This window comes from Phoxinus phoxinus (assembly GCF_949152265.1).
Source record: "Phoxinus phoxinus genome assembly, chromosome: 15".
Taxonomy (NCBI): Eukaryota; Metazoa; Chordata; class Actinopteri; order Cypriniformes; family Leuciscidae; genus Phoxinus; species Phoxinus phoxinus.
This window is the reverse complement of record NC_136890.1, coordinates 28,002,851-28,028,052: the sequence shown is the minus strand read 5'-3', so window position 1 is coordinate 28,028,052 and position 25,202 is coordinate 28,002,851. Positions and strand designations below refer to the sequence as shown.

At 36.5% G+C, this 25,202-nt stretch overlaps 1 protein-coding gene across 2 annotated transcripts; it reads left to right on the top strand.

The window, feature by feature from the left end:
* Positions 1-278: 278 nt before the first annotated feature.
* On the top strand, positions 279-23,485 carry jak3 (Janus kinase 3 (a protein tyrosine kinase, leukocyte)). 2 transcript variants are annotated; one of them, XM_079637649.1, is made up of 24 exons: positions 279-414; positions 2,503-2,712; positions 3,036-3,153; positions 4,043-4,160; positions 4,380-4,525; positions 5,581-5,881; positions 7,250-7,372; positions 7,563-7,720; positions 7,810-7,921; positions 8,755-8,935; positions 9,093-9,217; positions 9,915-10,046; positions 10,774-10,861; positions 11,087-11,211; positions 12,189-12,327; positions 12,956-13,104; positions 13,208-13,358; positions 13,977-14,110; positions 16,074-16,263; positions 16,351-16,475; positions 16,580-16,752; positions 18,041-18,158; positions 18,368-18,481; positions 21,014-23,485. In XM_079637649.1, exons 2-24 carry the CDS (start codon positions 2,526-2,528, stop codon positions 21,131-21,133), a joined length of 3,327 nt encoding a protein of 1,108 aa, XP_079493775.1. In that variant the 5' UTR covers positions 279-414; positions 2,503-2,525; the 3' UTR covers positions 21,134-23,485. The 2 variants fall into 2 exon arrangements, with proteins under 2 accessions (XP_079493775.1, XP_079493774.1); XM_079637648.1 differs by having other exon boundaries at positions 7,810-7,984.
* Positions 23,486-25,202: the final 1,717 nt, after the last annotated feature.

Below are 25,202 nucleotides of genomic sequence, written 5' to 3'. Positions count from 1 at the left end.
AAATAACAAACCCGCCGCTCACTAGCAGTGAAAGAGGAAACCACAGTTTCAGTCTTCCTACGTAAAGAAAGCACCAGCCCCAGCAGCTCCAGCAAACACCCTCTTCTTTTGCTCTCACACTGTTATAAATACACTATTCTTGTACTTCATAATATGCAGGTGGGGGGGGGTGCTGTTCTAGGGACACAGGTCTAGAAGCTGAAATGTCAGATGAGGCCGACCAGTAAAGAAACACCATGTGGTGTCGATCTTGCTAAAGCAGTCAGGAAATGAGGTGTTTGTGGTTGTCTCTTGCCGGAAACGAGTCTCATTTGATCCCTCCCACCAGAGACTCACAACAGCGAAGCCCAAGTTATATTTACTCAGCTCATCACACCAACATGAACAACTCATCAATGTTTCTTCTTAAATAAGGTAACACCTCTTAGTTGTCTTTATTAGAATCGTAATATGGGAAAACAACTTGTAATTTTACCATTTTAAAGAATATGCCAGTGGAAGTTATGTGACTACCAATGAAATATGTTTTTTGAGTGTGGCGTTGTATCATGTTTGCTTGTATGTATTATTGTTATTGTGTTATTGGATAATGAATAGATGTATTTTTCTAAAAGGATGCATAACTATAATATTTAACTGCAAATGACATTATCAAAACCAAACCAAACTTGTGTTGCGTAACCTTAACTTAAAATCCTTAATCTTAACTTAAAATCCTTAATCAAATCCTTTACTGTGTGTGGCTTAATATGCTAAAGCTTTTGGAAAACACCCATGAATTAGTTTGTTACGGAAAGTACAGATCGTCAACTTGAGAAACGATGAGCTCACTTCTATCATGGGTATGACCACCATGGTTCCAAGAACTGGTGTTAACAATAATCCACTACTTCACAGTACAATGTCAACGTCCACTTACAGTAGGCCTCAAGATCTCTTAAAATGGGCTTAATTGTTTTTATGTTTGGGATCTTGAAGACCCCAATGATTTGTGCCTAAAAATAATAATAATAATTGCAAATCTGGCCTTTAAAAAATACACCTTTTAATATATTCCCTTGACTTAAAGCCCATTTGAAAGATATTGTTGAAATTTAACCATCCGTTAAATGCCAAAAGTTTAGGCCTATATTAAACTTTTCTAAAACGCAACGTTATCAACAGAGTTGATAGCAACTAGCAACGTTGCTTCAGTTTGTGGTAAAATATATATATATATATTTATAGCTAAGGCCTAAGAGACCCCCAGCAAACGTAATGCAACATGTTTCATGTAGGAAGGTTAATTTATAATCAGTATTCATATAGCAAAAGTCAACTATAAAGTGCCCCTATTATCCTTTACATGCATCCAAGGTCAAAAAACACTTTAATTTTCTCATCATATACATTGCACATCTCCTCTTTTGACAAACAGTCAGTCTCTCTAACCCCTCCTTTCCGCAAGCCCACTCTGCTCTGATTGATTGGTCAGATGCCCCAGTCTGTTGTGATTGGCCTCCTCTGCTCTGATTGGTCAGACGGCCCAGTCTGTTGTGAATGGCCTCCTCTGCTCTGATTGGTCAGACAGCCCAGTCTGTTGTGATTTGCCTACTCTGCTTTGATTGGTCAGACGGCCCAGTCCGTTGTGATTGGCCTTCTCTGCTCTGATTGGTCAGATGGCCCAGTCTGTTGTGATTGGTCTACTCTGTTTTGATTAGTCAAAGGGCCCAGTCTGTTGTGATTGGTCTACCGCTTACAGTGTGTGTCTGAAATGAAACGTCTATTACTATATGTAAATTTCAGTTCTGGAGGCTTCCATAGCACTCGATACACAGTGATACAAACAATGGCGACTTGTTTTTGTTTTTTTATCAATTTGAGCGTGAGCCATCCTTTGGAAGTACATGAAGTGAGTTCGCAGCTCAGAAAACAGCCTCTTCATGTTGACAACAAACCAAACTCTTCCAGGCCCTAGCTTCTGTACAGCTATGTGTTTGAGGGCAGGTCAAAGAAGACGTTGTTCACGGGCAGTCAACGAAGACCATAGGCTGGAATTATGCAAATGTGTTACATTGCTATACATATGTAAAAAGAAGTGAGGCTGGAATTGCTGACGACTCATGACAGGCAGTTCAGAATTGATTATTTCTTTTAGGAGACAATAACTTTATTTGTTGTGTACTTTGATCTTTAAAACCATTCACAAACAACAATATTATACTGTGTGAAAGGTAATATTTGACAAAGCATAAAAGGGGCACTTTAATACCTTAACAATGTTATTCTAGGTAAAAGTTGAAAAAGCCCCAAACAGAACATGCAGGTTTATTTATCTTATTTTATAACTTTTTTAAATGCCTTTAACATCAGAACAATTCACTTTCTGTCAGAAATAACCATTAGTCTTATTTTAATAACATCCTAATTTAAGTTACATGGACTGTTTTGGAAAGAAAGAACAGTCAATAAACACCTGCATCTGTTTAAAAAAAAAAATTCTAGTTCTTTTCGTCCAATCAGGAGATTGCTTTGGTGAGAACGCCATGAGTGAAGAGGAGGAGGTGCCCTTGATGAAGAGCGAAAGGGCCGGCAGTCAGAAGTCCAGCTGTGACTCTGCCCTGCAGGTGCATCTGTACCACAGCCCCTGCTTAAATTCAGAGACCACTTTTACTATCCCCACCATACACATCACAGCTGAAAGTGTGTGTATGCTCGCTGCAAAAGCCAGTGGTAAGACGTTTAACATGTTTAAGATGATTAATAATGATGCCTGTTTTTTAAAGGTCAAAAGCTTCTGTTTTTAAGTATATACTCTTTTCACTTTTTTTATCTGCTTCCCCTATAACATCTACAAAGCTTTTAAAAAAATGTTGCAGAGGTGTTGCTGATGATAACCTTTATTAGGTTTATTTTTTAGATGATTCAGTATGACTAAAGCATAACTTTAAGCAATAATCTGCTCATGTGTAATCTAATTAAATTATAATTCATTTTTAAAATAGTTGTGCACCAACAATATCACAATAACCTGAATTGAATATTTATATTTTTAGGAATTCTTCCTGTGTTCCACAACCTCTTTGCTCTGATATCAGAAGATCTTTCATACTGGTATCCACCAACTCATGTATTTAAGAGTGAGGAGACCATCAAAGTTCACTACAGAGTGAGGTATAGAAACTGCTGCAATAATAATATTTTATTTATAAATGGCTTACTCTTACTGAAATATTTGTATTTGTATTGGGTGTTTCCTTATTTAACTAGCCTATTCACGCCATTAATTTAAATTGAATTTGCAAATGCCTGTTATGAAAAGATTATATTGTTTTAACCTTCTCCCTGACCCAGATTTTAATGTATACATTTGTCATAAAAATACGAGTATGTTTTTAAACAATAAATGAAAGAGTAATAATCTTTTTCTTTCTTTTTTTTAACTAAACAAAAATGTAAATATGTATGGTTTGAAAATGATTTATGTCGATGTTCACACAGCCTTATTTGTGGTGTCATTTCCATCACAAACAAAAAAATGTGGTTATCAAGAAGACAATAGAGTCTGTGAAGAGCATACTTGAAGTTACTGGGTTAGTTCTCCCCAAAAATGTAAATTCTATTATCATTTACTCAACCTCATGTCATGTTAGACTTTTGTTCATCTTCAGAACACAAATGAAAATATTTTTAATGAAATCTAAGAGATATCTGTTTCTCCATTGACAGTCTACGTAAAAAATTACAGAATTATTCTGTGATGCACTGAAAGGCATTGTTGGCCATTGCTTGCAGTGTTGTTATGGTACTAAAACTAACTAATGAAAATAGCTGAAATAAAGTAAAAATATCAGATGAAAAACTTTAAAAAAAACTTAGGAACTTAATAAAAAATACTGGTAACAATAAAATTATAAAAACATAAAGTAAAATTAAAATGAAAAGGAAAAAATTATAAATAATAACACTGACGGCTAGTGGACAAATTAAACAGTGAGTGAAAAGTGTGTTTTAAGAGATAATCTGTTTGTGTGATTGTAAAGCTTTTCTCTGTGTGTTAAAGATTTTTCTTCTCAAGCTGGTTCGGTCAAGGGTCCAGAGCATCGTACCGCTTTAGTCTCAGCAGAGGACGAATCTGTGCTGCGCTGGACTACTGCGTCATTGACTATCTTTTTGCTCAGGTATCCAGTATAGCACAATCATTTACCATTGCCTTCTCAAAAGGCAATTGAAAGTAATTTTAAAAGCCATATGTGAAATGTACACCCAGTATTATGTGCCTCTATCCTGATAATGTATCGATATGATTAAAATATATATTTTTTTAAAGCTGGCATTAAAATGCTGACTCAACTGTTCAAGATAATTTTCCTTCCCCTCTGACTGTCTCCCTGTTTCAGTCCCGCAGTGATTTTGTGTCGGGGTGTGGTGGGATTTCTCCTGCTTTGAGTTTGCAGCAGGAATGTTTGGGTATGGCAGTACTAGATCTGTGGCGTATGGCCAAAGAGAGGAACCAGAGCCTTGGTGAGATCTGCAATACAACAAGGTATGTTACAACATGACAAACGGAGAAAGTCTCCAATAAATTGATGGATAGAACTATGCAGAGCTTTTCTGTTCATTCAACATAATTTAAAGGGATACTTCAGGATTTAGCATTAAGCTTTGTATCAGTAGAAAACATGTAGTATTTTCAAATTACCGTGCTTCCCTCCCTCATATCCCCCTGAGACAAGAGATTTATGTTTTTTTTTGTCTGTAAAAAATCCTCCGATAACGCAAAAATCGCCATTTTGCGTCATCTGAGGATTTCTTGGCCAGAGGCTAAAAACTACAGCCAGTAGAAGGCGCTAGATCCGCATGTTTTCAACCTGTCCATAGAGGGTGGGATACCATCCTCTTTTTCCCGGACATGTCCGGCCGTCGAGATCGTCCAAAATGTCCGGGATTCGGCTTTTGCTTTATGCAGTCGCCATTCATTGTTTACATGCACACCTTTTGTTTCAATCTAACTGAATTCATTCCGATTGGTGAATCTGAATGTAGTGTTTACATGAACGCTAAACAAGTGATGGGTTAATGTGCGTTTTAACATGGCTGAGAAAATTCCCGCTCCTCCGTGAGAGATACGAGACCGGTGCGTCTCACAGGTGTCGCTCATCAGTAATCACGCCACCGGCCTTGCGTCGTTCTCCCGCGGCCGTCAGTCTCGTCCTGTTCGCCACAGTAAACATAATGAATGGCGACTGTAGAACGCAAAAGCCGAAATCCCTGACATTTTTGGCGATCTCGAAATCCTGGGCAGACTTGTCACGGAGACTCACTAGTAGCCTAGCGTTGTTGTTTAACTGCACTCTCGGCCTCATAGCTCAGCGAAGCAAGTGCATTCTGGGAGTTGTTGTCTTTCATCCACATGAGCCACAAATACATTTTCTGGCTTTTCTCAGTCTAGAAGGCTCCAGTCCAAATTCAAAAATAATTTATAATTTGTACTACATAAATGACCCATTTTAAATACACATTCATCTTTAGAGAGGTGAAGTATCCCTTTAAGTTTTTAAGCTGCATTAACCATGATAAAAAATATTTATTTTTTTCCAGCTACAAGTCCTGCCTCCCAGAGACTCACAGACAAGATATACAGAGCATGAGTCGCCTAGCGAGGTATCAGATCCGCAAGAGCCTGAAGCGCTTCCTAAAGAAGCTCGGCAGATGCTCAGCTGGAGAACGCAACCTGAAGCTCAAGTATCTGATGGAGCTGAGTGTGGTGGAGCCGGCTTATGGTACAGAAAGCTTCACTCTGCATCACTCTGGATGGTTAGAGCGGAACGAGCAGCTGAGGGTCAGAGCCGTCCAGGTGTCGGGAGAGGGAGGGATTCAGATACAGACCACGGAGAGCCAGGTAGGCTAGAAGAGTAGCCGTGGTGATATTTAGACAGTACATCTGCCGGTGTGATGATGTTTTAATACAAAAGTTCAATAAACAAGAGGTTAATTTTGAGTAACTTACATTTTAGATAAAATATTGCCAGTTACTTTGTCTATTTTTGCTCCACCAAAGAAAATAGTTCCTATCAAAGCCACAGTGGAATAGACAAAATACAGTAGGGGGAATCAGTGTTATTGAACGAAACTGCTGAGTGAATGATTCATTGAGTTACTCATAAACGCAGCCTCTTGATTTGTTCATGAATGAATGAGCGTTTTGAACAAATCGGTTCTGTGAATGATTCAATGACTCCCCCATAAAGCCAATAGATTAGTTCCTGAATGTACTCATGAATGCAGTCTCTTGTCTCCACGAATACCGGAGTTAACCGGTTGTAAAAAAATATAAATAATTACGTAAATATCAAAAGTGTTTAATTGTTAAAATTCACTTAATCAAGTCAAGTCAAGTCAAGTCAAGAATATTTGTATAGCGCTTTTCACAATACAGATTGTATCAAAGCAGCTTCACAGTATTAAATTAAAATAATAATAAAACGTCCATGTTTGGTAATGCTAATCAATAGTATTATTGATTGATTCATTAAATTGAACATCCCCAACTGAGCAAGCCAAAGGCAACAGTGGCAAGGAAACGAAATGAGAATGAGAATCAAAAAGAAATGAGAATCTCAATTAATAAAACATACGATCTTGCTTATTTAAACTAATTGTCACACTTTCAAAAATGTACAATCCACTAGTCAGTGAAGTACAAGAGACTGTTAACTCTTCATGAATCTATATCTATAAAACTACATTATTTGTTTAATTTTATTTCATTCATTTTAATTAATTTGATACTTTTATTCAACGTGGATTGATCAAATTGCATTAAATGGATCAAAAGTGGACATGAGTTACAGAAATTTATATTAATCAAAGAAAAATTTAACAGTTTCTACAAAAATATTAAGTAGCACAACTGTTTTCAACATTGATAATAATCAGAAATGTTTCTTGAGCAGCAAATCATCATATTGAAATGATTTCTGAAGGATCATGTGACACTGAACCCTGGAGTAATGATGCTGAAAATTCAGCTTTGCATCACAGGAATAAATTATATTTTACAGTATATTAAAATAGAAAACATTTGTTGTAATTTGTAATAATATTTCACAAAATCACAATTTTTACTGTATTTCTCATCAAATTAATGTAGGCCTGGTGAGCATAAGAGCATAAGCAAAACATTTAAAAATCTTACCGGCTCCAAACGGTATGTACAGTACATTAGACTTGCACTCTGTTATGTACTGAGCTCTGGTATCATTCACAGGAATGGCAGACGTTCTGTGATTTCCCCCAGATCACAGATATCAGTATTAAGCGTCTTTGTCAAGAGCAGATGCCCTTGGAAGGAAGAGTGGTCACCCTCACACGCCAGGACGACCAGTGCATGGTAGTGGCATTGCATTCATTTATTAAATAATTATTTTTTAAAGTATTCTGTCAGTGATTCATTGACCATTTTGATTAACCAAGGTTTATGAAAGTATAATAAATTGTAACTTGTGTTCTACTTGTGTAACTCTTCTACACATAGCCATTTATATAATTTTTTTACATTTTGTTTCTCTTTCCACCAATAGGAGGCTGAGTTTCACACCCTAACTGAGGCTCTTTCCTTTGTATCTCTGGTTGATGGATATTTTAGACTGACTACAGATTCGACTCACTATTTCTGCGCCGAGGTTGCCCCGCCAAGCTTACTGGAGGACATACAGAACTACTGCCACGGGCCGATCACGTACTACACAATTTCATATATACCCATTTGGCAAAATTAGAAAGGAAATAACTAAATAATAAGCAGAATTTTTCTTGTGTTTTCTAAAGGTCAGAATTTGCAGTGCACAAGCTTAAGAAAGCTGGAGCCAAAAATGGGATGTTCCTGTTACGTCACAGTCCCAAGGACTTTGACAAGTACTTCCTCACTGTTTGCATACAGGTACCAGATTTGCTGGACTCATTCAAACATTATAAATCACCAAGCATTGAGTTTTCACTAACAGTAAGTAACTAAAACAGCACATGAATCATAACTCCAAGCTTCAAATGAGTTTATATCGGATTCATGAAGAACTACATTTTATTTATCACTCCTTAGTTAGTAACATGCATTACGTAATCAGATTTATTTTTTTGATGTAATGAGTAAAGTAATGCAATACTTAATAAATATACAGATTAATATTTGAGTTGCTTTAATTTAAGTGCACATTACTTTTCATATTAATTAATTTGCTGAAACATTCTTTAAACCACTGAATTAAAATTCTCTCTTCTCCATAACTAGTCACTTGCACACTCGTGTGTGTGCAGGAACAGGCAAAAAGTACAAAACAAATAAAAGAAAAGAATAAATAAAATAATTCAATAAAAAGAGTTATACAGTAGGCATTATAATCCATAATGTGAAGATATAGTTTGTACGGCATACATAGAGGGGTTAGGAAATATTCTAAGTGGGCAGAATATAATAATATTCTAAATGTGTTTTTAAAAGAAACCGATGGTGTGTTAAGATATGTTGTTGAATGCAAAACAATAAAAATACAATAAAAAACCTAGAAAAGGAGCTAGCCTCAACCATGTAGCAACATAAAAAAGTAACTAAATTATGTAATTAATTACCTTTTAAAAGTAACTTTCCCCAACAATGTTCCTTATTATAATGTGAATTTTAAAACTACTCCAGCATAACCTTATTTTAATTGTGAGCTGCATTGTTAATAACTAAACTCCAGTGATATATTTGTTCACTTCTGGATGTTCCTCCAGACTCCTCTAGGGATGGATTACAAGGACTGCCTGATAGAGAAAAATGAGAAGTTCAGCCTGGCTGGGATCCACAGCTCATTCTGCAGTCTAAGACAGCTCACAGACTTCTATCAGCACAGTGCAGTTCTCATGTCAGACATCCCCGTCACCCTGGGCAAGTGCTGCCCACCCAGACCAAAAGGTACAACATTTCTGTGCAATATCTGCTTTTGTGCTTTGTGTTTATCTTTTATAAAAGTTAGAAAGCAGGAGTTATTTGGAATTTAAATGGAATAAAATTGTTTTGTTTATTTGTTTTTACATTTTTCTACATATTTTTTTCTACATATTTCTTACAGAACTTACCAACATGATCATTGTCCGTAACAGCAGTATGGCTGAGATGCCCAGTTCCCCCATGTTACAGAGACAAAACCCAAGCCACATGCAGTTCCACATGATTAAACACGACGACCTCACATGGGTACATTTATACAAATTTATAAAGGGTTTAAATCAATGTTCATGAATGTTTTTTCAAAGGCATCACCACCATAAAAAAACAAACATTTAATTAAAAAAATTAAAGTGCCCCTATTATGCTATTTTAAAGGTTCCTGATTTTGTTTTGGATTTGGAAGTTTACATGCATCCAAGGTCAAAAAACACTTTACAAAATGGTTTGTTCGAAGATTCAGTCTCACTAAGCCCCTCCTTTCCTCAAGCCCACTCCTCTTATTGGTCAGACGGCCCAGTCTGTTGTGATTGGTCTATCGCTTACAGCGTGTGTCGGAAACAAAACGCCCATTACTTTATCTGAATTTCAGAGGCTTCCTTAGCACTCGATACAGTGATACAAACACTAACTATGGCATAGTTATTTCAGTATCAAATCCAGCGTGAGTCCTTATCCTTTTGAAATGCTTGAACAGTGAATTTGCAGTGCTGCAAACAGCATCTTCTCGACATGTCGACAAACCAAACTTTTCCAGGCCTCACTGTGTGAAAGGTTATATTTGAAAAAGCATAATTGGGGCAGATTCAATTTATCTTTGTTATTGATTATTTTCAAAATTGACTGAAAGTGTTTGATTTTAGGGAGGACATTTTGTTGAATTTTAACAACAAAATGTCTAAGCTCAACACAACTCAATTCAAGCTCCTTCCTTTTCTTTTAACAGAGGGAAAGCTTAGGCCAAGGTTCCTTCACGCATATCTTTAGAGGCGGTAAGACAGACCAGCGGGACGGAGTGACACACTCCACGGAGGTGCTTCTGAAGGTCCTGGATGCAAATCATAAAAACTGCTGGGAGGTGAGCTTTCATTCCTGGAACATATGCTGAACATAGTTGTTTTCAATCAAAAGACAATTTCCTATTACACTCGAATATGCACTTTGCCATAGAGAATATTGCATTTTCCATTAATTGACAATTCATGACGATGTTTTTGTGTGTACCATAGTTTCAAAATTTCGAATGAACTTTGAAAGGTTGGCCATATGCAAACCAAAATGTTCAAAAGTGACATGTAATAAAAAAGCTTGTGTAAATAATGATTACACAGGGTTTCTACGCAGTTTGGAACAAAACTTATGATTGGAACAACACTTATGTTTGGAACAGCACTTATGATTGTCAAACGCAAATCATTTCATTCCGCAAGATTTGTCTTACCATAATTCTCTTTTGAACTTCACTCAGACTGCACTTTGCTGTTTGGTAATTTTGCAAAATCAAACCACATTTGCAGTATCAAACGGATGAATATATGCAGGTTATAAAGTGTTTTAGGTTTCTTCTCATCATTTATAAATGTACGTTGTCACTTTGAGAAAACCAATAAAACCCTGAAAAAACTATATTTACAGATGACTGCTATATACAAAATATAATGCTAAAAGTTATGCTGTAAGAACCATTTATGTTAATTATGGTCTGAAAATGTGAACATTTTGAGATGGAAAATGTATAGGAACCCTAATTACAGCAAATTTGTATTTTCAGCCATTTAATTATTCCCTTTTTTCCTGTTTTAAAGTCTTTTTTTGAGGCAGCCAGTTTGATGAGTCAAATTTCCCACAAGCACCTTCTCCTGGTATATGGCATCAGCGTGCACAAATCCAAAAGTAAGTCAAGTAAAAGCACTCTTAGGAGTCACTCTTTTATCAAAGTCTAAACACAAGAGTACAAACCCTATAAAAGCAATTAAAAGTCTGTGTAATGACCTCAGCTCTTTAAATCTTCTTGAACTCTTGAGTGGGTCTGGAGTGTCGTTGGTGATGCTGGTTGCCTGTCAAAGTACCTGTGAATGCATCCATGTGACTAAAGTGTGTCCTCCCTGTCCCCCGCAGACATCATGGTGCAGGAGTTTGTGAAGCACGGGGCACTGGACCTGTACCTGAAGAGGAGCACGTCTGTCTCAGTCAGCTGGAAACTAGACGTGGCCAAACAACTGGCCTGTGCTCTCAACTTCCTGGTGAGAAATATCCATCCATGCATGACAAACTGGCTACTAATGACTAAATACAGAACTACAGTATATTCAGGACCATATCAGTTATCAGTTTTAATGTATTGGTATCGGTCGATTTATCAGTCAATACTGAATATTACATTTTAAAACATTGAAACCTATTCTTTTTTTTCTTTTTTGGTTAAATAATCTGTAAGGAGATTTTGAATATTGGCCATTTATCAGCCATAACATAAAAATAATGTTTTTTTGGTTTCAGATAGACATTTACATATTGGTACATATAAGAACAAGACCCTATCATCTAAGATACAATATACTCTACCATTCAAAAAATTTGGGCTTAATAAGATTTTTTCATGTTTTTGAAAGAAGTCTCTTATGCTTACTTACCAAAGCTGTATTTATCTGATAAAAAAATAAAGTAAAACATATATGTTGTGAAATATTATTACAATTTAAAATATTTATATATTTTATATTAGAATGTATTTTAAAATGTAATTTATTGATGGCAAAGCTAAATTTTCAGCATCATTACTCCAGTCTTCAATGTCACATGATCCTTCAGAAATCATTCTAATATGATGATTTGCTGCTCAAGAAACATTTCTCATTATTATCAATAATAAGGGTGGATGAATAGAAAGTTTTCTTTGATGAATACATTTTTTTTTGGTAATAATGTAAAAGTATTTACTGTCTCTTTTGGTCAGTTTAATGCATCCTTGCTGAATAAACTTAAATTCTTTCACAAAAAAATAAAATAAAAAAGTGTATTTATGGTATGTATATTCTGGAAAGAATGTAACAAAATATTCAGAATTGAGAAGAACCAAATGTAAAAGTTGCAAAGACAAGAATCCTTCATTGAAAAGCTCATATTAATTGACTTCTGTTCTCAGTATTTGAGGGGATGCATCCCAGCCCTGATTTCGGCAGTGGTTAAAAAACATTTTTCTTTTGTCTGTCATATGCAGGAGGAGAAGAATATTGCACATGGGAATGTTTGTGCAAGGAATCTGCTGTTGGCCAGAGAGGGTGACTCTTCCTCTGATAACTCACCCTTCATTAAACTGAGTGACCCTGGCATCAGCATGGCAATGCTGGGAATAGAGGGTAATTATATTGAACAACTAGATGGATATCAAACCAATGAAGATGAACAAAATCAATTTAATTTACTCTTCTAGAATTATAGAATAATTTATATTTTAAATGAATACTAGAGAGAATAATAATAGATTCTTTATTTAGCTCTCATTAATTAATTCAGACCATGCATGGCTCGAACCTTCCCTTTTGGTGAGAGCATGCAATAAATAATGTGCATAATGTATGTTTAATGCATTATATATTTTCATAAATGAGTGTAACCAAAGTTAAAAGGCATTATAATATTTGAAAATTTCTTGTTACATCTGAAATTGGTTGTTTTTTTGTCATGTGTTTTAATGCATAAAGTATTATAATGTATGATCGTGTTTACAATAAGTTATGAAAATATATAATGCATTATAACGTATATATGGATACCTTTATAATGTATTATACATAAAGGCTTTAAGTAAATTGTTACCAATTAGTTTTTTTATTTATTGAGCTGTGTTGGGTTAACTTTTTCTCAATCATTGAGCTTTTTGCCCACTGGATGTTTGTGCTTTTTGTCTAATTCTTGCTGAATATTATATTACACCCTAACATGATTGTGTATAAAAGAATAAAATGCACATTTCTGTGAATCCAGTGGTGTTAGACAGAATCCCATGGGTGGCCCCGGAGGTCTTGGATACACTTGAGATCGAACTGGAGTGTGACAAGTGGAGTTTTGGAACAACGCTGTGGGAGATTTTCAATGGTGGAGAAGCTCCATTGCAGGGCCTGGACCTCATACAAGTACATACACCTCACAAATTTGAGAGCTATACGCATATACTCAAGCAATGTGACTCCACCATTGTACTGTGGCTGACCAGCTGCTGTCCTTCTTTGTATCCAGAAGCAGCAGTTTTATGAGCACTTCTCAAACCTGCCTGCGCTGGAGTGGACCGAGCTGGCCGAACTGATCGCTCAGTGTATGCAGTACCAGCCTGAGCTCAGACCGTCCTGCCGGAGCATCATCCGGCAACTAAACAGCCTCATCACTTCAGGTAACACACACCAGCTCCCTTCTCACAATCACACTGATGTTTGTGATCTGGAAGATCACTTTCTTTTTCACATATGAAACTGTTATCATCCCATTATAAAATGAATGTAAGTAATAAATCTCTAATATAATAAATGTAATTATATGTATATATTTAATGAATCATAATTAATAAATAATATTATAATTAAATACATGCTTTACATGTATTATTATGTTCCACTTATTTATTAATTAAACAATATAAAAGCCAACATCTCTTATATAATACTAATACAAAAGGAATAGAATAAAATGGAAATATTAAATATAATATTTAATACATAATGATTTTATTAGTAAGTGTTATTTATTAATGTTTGATATTTAATGGAATATTTAAACATGCAATCAATTTACTTTATTAAATACATCCATTATCATTATTATTATTATTATTGTGTAATTACTTTAATAATAATTATTTAAATTGAAAGATTTCATCGTTACTCTAAAGTTTTTTATTGAGAGCCAAAACTGTTTATAAAAAATGACTCCCACATTTGGGTTAGATTTTTCCTTAATACATCTGGGAACATTATGATCAGCCATCATAACAGTTCTAATCGTCATTCTGTAGATTATGAGATCCTTCATGCGACTGGCACACTCCCCAAGAGCGATGGCTTCTGGAGAAGACCGAACATCTTCAAAAAGCAACAACAGGATGTTTTTGAGGAGAGATACCTGCGATTCATCTCTATTCTGGGGAAGGTACAATGTGGAGAAATATTCCACCCATAGAGGGCGCCGTTGTACATTTAATAACACAGCTCTGCAGCCGGTTGCCTAGCAGTTAAGAATACCCTTAGTGATAATAAACTACCCAGCAAACACATTTACGTTGTGGCAATTTCTGCTATGGCAACGTCGCTGTCTACGTGCTCGCAACATTGTAACTATGGCAAGCCGTTTTAGCTTTTATTCATTTCCAGGATATGAATTCTTGATATCAACAATTACATTTTTGATATCAAAAATGTAATTGTTGATATCAAAACTGTAATTGTTGATATCAAAAATGTAGTTGTTCATATCAACAATTGAATTGTTGATATCTGTAATTATATTTTCACTAGTGAAATGTCACCATAGGCTGCCATTCAAAATCAATTGTTGATATCAAGAATTGATTTCTTACTAGTAGAAAAATAATTTTTGATATCAATAATTACATTGTTTCTAGTAAAAATGTGAATTACTGATATCAACAATTGAATTGCTACTAGTAACATTTTTCATTTTTAATATCTAAAATTGTTTTTATGATATCAATAATATTTCAGATATCTAAAATGGCTTTCTTACTAGTAACAATCACATTCATGATATCAGAAATTAACATTGTCACTAGTGAAAATGGAATTATTGATATCAAAAATGAACATTGTTACTAGTAGCAATTCAATTGTTTATATCAAGAATGGACATTTCAACTAGTGACAACTGAATTATTGATATCAAAAATAAAGGGTTTTACTAGTAAGAATTGTATTTCTGATATGTGAAATTGGAATTTTAACTAGTAAGAAATCAATTCTTGATATCAAAAATTGATTTTGAATGGCAGCCTATGGTGACATTTCACTAGTGAAAATACAATTACAGATATGAAGAATTAAATTCTTGATATCAAAAATGCAATTCTTGATATCTAGAATTAACATTTTAAGTAGTAAAAATGTAATTGTTGATATCAAGAATTAGCATTGTTACTAGTGGAAATGTTATTCCTGATCTCAAAAATTGCCATTGTTACTAGTATAAATCTAATTCCTGATATCAATAACTATCATTTTAACTAGTGAAAATGTAATTGTTGATATCAAGAATTCATATCCTGGAAATTAATAAAAGCTAAAACGGCTTGCCATGTGTGTGTGTGTGTGTGGGCAGCACACATATCAGCTACAACCTGTGAGCCACTTTGGTCAAGATGGCCTCGCCAGAGTCTCATCCCAAGAAAATTTTGGGGAGGGGCAGTAGGTACCTGATTAAGGCCTCAGAGGCCGTGCCACCCTGGCCACCTGAACTGCCAGCGCCGGCCTGGCTTACTGCACTGCCGTCTTCGACAACTAAGAGGGCGACAGGGCTGTAGCAACGTTGTTACATGACATTCAGCAACTGAGAGACTACGTTCTGACAATTTTTTTATATGCTGCTTGATATGCCTATATATATCCCCCATTTAGCATTTTGTTAGATAACTATATACTTTTTAAATATTGTTTATCCTTATTATTTAATGGGGCTATCAGTAAATTAGCGTAATTATAATAAACACCTGCAAGTGTACACTTTGAAGAGTAAAAATGACTCTCGTTAACAACCTTAATAAGGTTTCGTTAATTCAACTTTATTAAAACTGCATATGGTAGCCTAATCAAATTGCACTACCAAAAGTCATACATTTGTGGTAGAAACAAAAAGGTAGATTGGTCTAATTTGAATCCAAAAAGTAAGACCCATTGATTACCCCTTGGTTGGACTAGTTCTTAAGACACAGTCTTAACATAGTGGCTTTGTTTATGAAACTGTCTGATATACTTTGCTATTTCATACACTACAGCTTGCATGTAACTAAACGTGATGATTATGACTATTGGTTTTCTGAGCAAAAAAAAAAAGAAAAGAAAGAAGACTGGTGTGTTTTAACTGTGTGCATGTGTGTGTTTAGGGTAACTTTGGCAGCGTCGAGCTTTGTCGATATGATCCGTTGGGTGATAACACTGGAGATCTGGTTGCTGTCAAGGAACTTCAGGCTAACAAACAAGCCAGCATGGCAGACTTCCAGAGAGAGATCCAGACCATCAGCTCCCTGCACTGTGACTATATTGTCAAATACAAGGGCATCTGCTACAGTGCAGGTCAGACTACATTTGATAGTTACCAACCAATTACCAATCTGTACAGCCTGCCCATTCAAACATACCTTATTTTTTAACTCGCCACAGGTCGACTTAGCACAAAACTGGTGATGGAATATCTTCCGTACGGCAGTCTGATCGGATATATGGAGAAACACAGACAGAATGTGTGCACCCGCAAACTGTTGCTCTTTGCCTCACAAATCTGTAAGGTACAAACAGACTTTTTAATATCAGATAACAGGTCAGATTAGCTCATTTGAATTGGTTTGTGGAACTTTACACATCTAACCAGAAATGTAACTCTCTTTTGTAGGGAATGGAGTACTTGCAAAGCATGCGTTATGTTCACCGTGATCTAGCTGCTCGCAATGTCCTAGTCGCAAGCGACACACTGGTGAAAATCGCTGACTTTGGGCTTACGAAGATCATCCCAGTGGATAAAGAGTACTACCGTGTCACGCAGCCAGGAGAAAGCCCTATTTTCTGGTGACAATTACATCAAGCTCTTGAGAGTTCAGACAGACAACATGATAACTTAGGGGGGTAACACTACAGGTGCACTGATATGCATTAATTCTAATGCATATTAGACTAATGTACCGATAATCTTGAGTTAATGTATGACTCGTATGATTCTTGTATGCTGATTTTTGTGTGCAGCCCAACTTACCCATCCTTCAAACACATTCTCTGACATTACATTCACTGTGCAACTGTCCCATGAATCTCAAAAGTTAATGTGGATGTCAAAACCCATAATCATAATGTCACATTACTTAATAATAAGTTAATAGTCATGTGTCTCAGCAAGTAATCATAACATGATATTTTTGCGAATCATCAGCTAATAAATTATTAAAACAGAGGCTGGAAGTTAAAAAACATGGCTTTGACGCATTGTGGTAATTTAAAGGGATAGTTCACTTAAAAAATACAATTCTGTAATTTACTAACCCTCAAGTTGTTTCAAACCTGTATGAATTTCTTTCTTCTGCTGAACACACAAGAAGATATTTTGAAGAATGTCGGTAACCAAACAGTTGATGACTTCCTGTTTGGTTACCGACATTCTTCAAAATATCTTCGTTTGTGTTCAGCAGAAACTCATACAGAAGAAATTCATACAGGTTTGAAACTATTTGCGGGTGTGTAAATGATACATTGTACAGATTGTACAGATGATACACAATGTACAGTAACTCATTATCTGGGCATTAGTTAAGCATGAAATCATGCATATTAGTGCACCTGTATTTCTAAAGTGTTACCGTGATTTGTGTGCATTCAACCCAACAGTCAACAAAGCACTGAATGTTAATGTTCTAATTGTGCAAATACTGTATATATATTTTACAAACAACAAGTACACATAAAGGCCAACTCACACTGTGCCGACAGACAGCAACCGGGTCATTTTGTGTCAACTCAACCAAAGGTCCCCGGCTAAAAAAAATTATTTTATTTTTTTATCTGGTGAAAGAAATATATAAAGAAGAAAGCCAAAATGTTAAATGTCATGGATGTATATTTACTGAGTAATCCACTATTTTGTAGAGGGGGGTCAAAATTACTATTTTCACCTGAGATTTGGAGCCAATTACAGGGGTATAAAAATTACTTTAGAAAGTAAATAATGATGGCAGCATCATTATTTAATTTTTGCACAGAGATTGAGGTCTATTAGTTAAATCTGTTTACTTTAGCAAACTTTGTTATACGTTGCGTTTCATTCCCTTTTTTTCCCTTTTTTTTTCATGTCCTGTTCCCTGTTCAGGTATGCACCCGAATCCATTTCAGAACTGAAATTCTCCCACAAGTCAGACGTATGGAGTTTCGGCATTGTTCTACATGAGCTCTTATCTTACTGTGACATCAGTCGAAACCCCAAACGGGTGAGTAAATGAAACTACATGTGATGGTGCCACTATAGTGTATGAGGAGTGGATGAATGATTGTCACTGTGAGCTTCAATGGCCTCTTTTTGACGTTTAATTTCAAATAATGTTTTTTCAAATTCTGTCATCATTGTCTCACTGGATGTTGCCCCAAATCTTTTAATGTATTAACTTAAACCTGCTTTATTGTAAATCATTTCATGCAGTTATGTATCCAGAAGATTGGAAGTTATGTCCAGAATTCATCCATGGCCATCCATCTTCTTAATCTTCTCAAGAATAACTGGAGGTTACCAGCGCCACCTCAGTGTCCACCAAAGGTACAAATAAAAACAGATTTGAGTCCATTTGTATGGGTCAAGTTAACCGATCAAATTTTTATACATTGTATATAGACAGCAAAACAAACATATACAACCCCATTTCCGTAAAAATTGGAACATTTTGTGAATCAAGAATCTTTGATTTGTTAATTCTCTTGAACCTTTTGACTGACAAAAGTACATAGAAAAGATTTCCAATGACCAGATTAGTTGAATTTTGATGGCACTGCATGAGAAACCATAATGCTACGGTGTTAAATACAGCCACATGGGCTCAGGTGTTCTTTGGCATCAAGCATCAAGAAAAGCCACTTAAGTCTCGATTACGCAAGGAGAAAGTTATACATCTGTTTAATGCAGAGATCCTGCCGAGTTCTCTGGGCGTGAGCTCATCTCAGATGATCCAAAAGACAATGGAAATGTGGACTGTGCTCAGATGAGTCCATGTTTCAGCTTTTTTTTGGGAAAAACTGACTTCAAGTTCTTGGTCCCTATCAGACGAAAAGGACCATCCAGCGACAGGTGCAAAAGCAAACATCTGTCATGGTATAGGGGTGCATCCGTGCAATAACAGCATGGGTGACTTGCATATGTGTGAAGGTACCATTGACGTGGAGGCGTATATTGGGATTGTACAGAGACCTATACTACCATCAAGATTTTTCCTAGGAAGCAAGATTTCCAGTATGGATGTCAACCATAGACTTTTGAGCTGATTTATATCAAGTGAGATTGGGCAAAAATTCTACTTGCAAAAATGCAACAATTAGTATCCTCATGTAACAAATGAGGTCCACTGGAGGTAAGTTGATTGTGAACCCAAACGCAACTTTAATTTAAAACGTAATCAAACAAAAGGCATGAACTCAGAACAAGAACCTGGACAAACATTCAATACTAGACAAAGACACAGGGCAAACATGAGAGCTTAAATACTCAGACTAAATTACAAGACAAGGAACACCTGTGAACAATGATCAGACGATTTACCAATGACAACATGACACAACAGACAAGGAAACACATGGCAGGATCACATGACTAAAACAGGGAATCACATAACAGACAAGAACAAGGAACAAAACCCACAACGTGACATAGCCCCCCTATGGGCGGCTCCCGACACCCATCAAAACCAAAAACACAATAGTTCAGGAGAGTGGTGGAGCGGAGGCGGTCTTGGGGGAGGGATGGAGGGCCAGGCCCGTGCAGGGGAATGGGACCAGAACATAGCAAAGGCGGGCCTGGGCCGTGGGCGACGCCGGCAGTGCAGGAAGCCAAGCCGGCGCTGGCAGTTCAGGTGGCCAGAGTGGCACGGCCTCTGAGGCCTTAATCAGGTACCTACTGTCCCTCCCCAACATTTTCTTGGGATGAGACTCTGGCGAGGCCATCTTGACCGAGGGCTCACGGGTTGTAGCTGATATGTGTGCTGCCCACACACACACACAATAGTTGTGGCCACTATGATCAGCGCTGCATCTTCCAGAGCTGACTCAGGCGCAGCGGCCATCTTGTCCGAAGACACAGGCACAGCAGGCATGATGTGTACAATCTCTGGCTGGGCAGGCTTGACGTTAAGAGGCTCGGGCTCGGCAGGATTGACGTGAAGCAGCTCATGCTGAGAGGATACTGTGGGTTTGCAGGGCTCCTCCTCCACAAAGCCCACAGTAAATGACAGGCGCTCAACACAAGAGCAAAGTCCATATACTGCACCAGAATGCAGTGAGGGGTATTGGCAGGCATGAGGTAATAAATACACTCATCAAGTCCATGGCAAAACATATCCTTTAAGACACTATCACCAAAATCCACCCCATGGCAAAGTTCACAAAATTCTTCAACATAATCCTCAATCGGACGGTTACCTTGGCGGAGGCAGAAGAGACAAATTGCTGGGTTCAGGTTTGGTCTAATATTCTGTAACAAATGAGGTCCACTGGAGGCATGTGGATTGAGAACCCAAATGCTTTAATTCAAAACATAAAACTTTAATTCAAAACATAAACCAAAGGCGTGAACTCAGAACCTAGACAAAGACACAAGGCAAACATGAGGGCTTAAATAAACAGACTAATTACAAGACAAGGAACACATGTAAACAATAATCAGATGATTTACCAATGACAACATGACACAAAAGACAAGGGAATACATGGGAGGATCACATGACAGATAAGAACGAGGAACAAGAAACAAAACCCACAACGTGACACCTCAATTCCTGAAAAATCAAAAAGTGTCATTAAAAGAAAAGGTGATGGGACATTGTAAACATTGTAAACATGCCCCTGTCCCAACTTTTTTGGAATTTGTTGCAGCCATCAAAACATATATATAAGGAGTATATATATATATATACAGTGAAACTAACCAGGGAGGAATCAGGAAACAGGTACTAAACTGCAAGGAAACACATGAAATAGGCAAATGAACTAAAACACAATAAAACTAAACATGACCCTGACACTAGTCAACTAATGTAAACAAATGAAACTTTATTGTAAAGTGTTACTATTTTTTCTTCTTCAGGTGCACAATATTATGATGCAGTGTTGGGAGTTCAACAGCGAGGACAGACCGAGCTTCTCCACTCTACAGGACCTGATTGAGAATATCCTGTTAGATGAGAGAGAGGGATGTAAGGGGTAAAGTCAGAGTTACCCTAAACAGACCACTGTATTTTCGACATGTATGTATATTTGAAATATAATTGAGTAATTTTAGGACATTCTCAGTAGTATTTTACTGTTTAGTACGTTGAACTTTAGACCATAGGACAGTTTGTACAGCAGTTTCCAGCACACTTACAGAGCTGGCACTACCCATTTAATCACTTTCCTTCATAAAATGCTTTGGATTTTCTCTATCACAAAGAAATAGTTAAGGCATCACTTTTTATTTTGCAGTGATGGTATTCAATGCAGTAAAAAGGCAAACCAGTTTTTCCTGTTCTTTAAATGGCACTCCCATAAAAAGACAGATTAAAAAACCTGTCAGCCCACATCAAATGAAACGTCAAATGTTTATGGAGTAAATGTACAAAGCAGTATCTATCCCTGTCTTCAATTTCCATAAGTTAGACAGTTCCCTAAAATAAGCAGCATTTTTTTTTTGGTGTGAAGTTGTCAGGAAAAGTTTCTAAAACCAGAGAGACATATATATTTGAACATCACTGGCATGACCGGCTCCTAATCCTTCTATTGTCAATCATTTTTATGTTTTCAGTAAACAATACCTTGGGTATTGAGGGTTTGAAGTCTTTTCAGTTTCAGCATTTATTTGATAAAAACAAAACAAAACAAAAAACTGTAAAACAACAATATTGTGAACTATTATTAGACCTTCAATTAACTATTTTGAAAAATACATATGAATACTTATGATTTGAATCTATTTTAAAATGTAATTTATTCCTGTAATTGGCAAAGCTTAATTCTCAGCAACCAATAGAAATCTTTAGCAGCAAATCAGCATATGTGAATGATTTCTGGAGAAACATGTGACAAAATTCAGTTTTGCCTTAATTACATTTTAAAATATATTAAGATAAAAAACTGTTATTTTAAATTGTTTTAAAAAATCATTAGAGATGTCTTTTAAAAAACATAAATATATGTTATGTCCTACAGTCTAGGAGGCTTAAGCGGACGCAACATATTTATTTATATATATTAAAAGAGCTGGGGGCTGTACCATGATGGTAGTTGAACAAACTCAGGATTAGTTTTGAGTTGTCCAACCAGGCTTTGTTGGTACCATGATGCTGATCATCATATTTCTCTGTCGACTCAGGCTTTGATCCTGAGTTTAGGAGTTTAGGTGTGACATCAGTAGCGAACAACCAATCACATGCTGAGAAAGAGTGGCACTGAGATTCATTTCTCGCGAGAGAAGCAGCGCGATTAACTACAGAATATTACGAGATTGAAAAATATAAAGAATTTAAACAAATTTACACAACAAGAAGAAAATAGCTGTCTATGAAAGATGACAACTAAAATAAAAAGTCTTGATACTGTATATCAGTGCAAGTAAAAGTTGTGAAGTTGGTTCACATTTGATAGAGAAAATGTAACTTTTAAGCTCACATGTAGTCATTTATAGCTTTATCTATTGATTCTAAAGCGTATTTATATTACCTTTATATATTTATTCAATTAAACTGTGCGTAATAATAATTGATTAACTCAAATTGTACATGTGATCGATTAAGGGTACAATAATTGGATAAATAATATCTAAATCATACAAAATTATTATTCTAAATAAGCATTACTAAAATACATAAAAGATTTTGTCTTATAATTTGTATAATTTGCTGTGTAGTGATCTTTTATTTGTAGTGGAAACAGGTGGAGTGACTTTATTGCATCAGACATGTCACTTTGCTCACAGCTGATTGGTCCAAGTTCGGTTTTTACACACAATAACTTAATGGGAAGCAATGGTTTCAGGAGCGGGCAATGTCAAAAAAAAAAAAGCTTCAAAGACTGGGCTAGACAGGACACAGATCACACTTTTGAGAAAAGGTTTCTCATTGACTGAGTTCTGCACTGCTTTTATGCTGCGTCACTCCCGGTGACAGGACAGGTATTCACCACTTCAGGAAGCCACACCAAATGATGTTAGCTAGTCATTCTCCTAGCATCACAGAGAGAGCATCTGTGATGCATCACCTGAAATGAGTTATATTTTCCCCATAATTATGTGCATTATAACAGAGTTAATATGTTACAAACTTACTCAAGAGACTATTACAGCAATAAAGAGTTATGATTTGTTCAGGTTACACTTTCTTGGTTAGTTTGTTGTCATGGATGTTAATTTGATTTGTCATTGTGTTCAGATGTGTTTGATTAATTACCTTGTTTGACTGTTGTATTTAAGTTCCTGTATTTCTGTTCTTAGTTGTCTGGTCTGGTCTATGTTACGATTATGTTTTGTTTGCCTGCCTGGCTTTGATTTATATTCACTTTAGATTATTAAAGACTTTTTAACTTGATTCCCTTATCTTTGTGTGTTTGTATACAGCCAAGTTGTGACATATGCAATACAGGCAACAACTGTGCAACTAAGTGAATAGCCTACTTTGCGAGTCCTACATAGCATCCCTTACAAAAAAATAAATATACTTCAGGTTCATTGCCTTCAGAACAGGCAACAAAGCAGCACTAAGAACAGCAATGGCCAAACTGCCCCGGGCCAAAGAGGCAGAGCAGTGACACACGTCGTATGTGGCAGGGCATGCAAGCCATCACCAACTATAGGCCAACACCACCTGCATGTGACAGTGATACCTCCATCCCAGATGTGCTGAACGACTACACGTTTTGAGGCACAGAATGACACTATGGTGAGGAAGATCAACCCCTCCTCCCGAATCTGACGACCAAGTATGTACTGTGTACCACAGAAGGCTTCAGGACCAGACAACACTTCTGGAAAAGTGCTCAGAGGATGTGCAGAACAGCTGGCATATGTTTTCACTGACATCTTTAATGTCAGTTGTCCATACTGTATGTAGGGGTTTCTTTTTTGTTAGTGATTTTACATGATGTGGTGTTTGTTTCTGTGTTGCTCTTGCTCCACCTATGTCCACTTGCAGGAAAAGCTTCGTTCCCTCATGTCCTTCCTTAACATTTGTTCCTTCTCCCACCACTTCTTTCCCTTTACACATTCTTCTCTTCACTTAGAAAGATTATATAAAATTATAATGTTCTATGTCAATGTAAGTGAACTAAAAGAAATGTTTGGTATCATTTAAAATGTCTCAGTGCGACTGGTACAATGGTCTCATCTCCACAGAAGTAAACCAAATGGTAATAAGGGTTTCGAGATACTTTGCTTATTGGGTGTGCACTTTCTCCCAGGGTCCTTCCTCCAAACTACCTCCTGTTCCTCGACAAGGTGTGAACTGCCTGTGTCTATAACTCTAGTCAACGCAAATTCCTATTGTAAGTTCATTCCCCAAATTGTAGGATGTTTTGTTTTGGTCTGAGTATAAAAACAAGTCTTCAGAGGCTCGGGGTGACTTGTAGTCCAAACCTGCCCTTGATGCCGACTGTCCTCAAGACACTCAGCATCATGTATTTTTCTAATGTCAGGTAACTTATACATCTTTTCTCTTTATATCAGAGCATTTGATGTTATTGTATTGATTATCTTTGAATTGATTATATAATTGGCATGATACATTTGCCCGACTAATAATAAATTTTTGCATTTGGATTCATTCCGACTTACTCTGAAATTATTGATTCTAGTAGATTACGTTGTTAGTAACAGACTAACGCACTCAGTTTTGTGGAGCATTGGGGCACGGAAACTGAAGCTTTAGAGCTCCGTCTAACACATTGGCATTTATCAATGTATACGACTGAAAAGGCTAATAATAGGTTTCCCGTTTAGAGCAACAGAATGTTGTTAGACCAGATTTAAATTCGGTCGAGCCTCAACCTCTGATTATTATAATATTATTCGATCTAAATGTACATGGGAAACCATGGCATGATTATACAAAGTTACCACTAGAAGTAGTTAAGTTGGTCAGCTTGTTTCTATGGTAATGGTCTTGACCTCTGGTTAGATATACAATCTTACTGTCACGTTCACCGTCTGTCACTACATTCCCCAGATCCTCTTTGGCGCACCTGCAATCACTCTCTCCAGAATATTAATCACACACACCTGTTCATCAATCACCTCATTAACCAACACA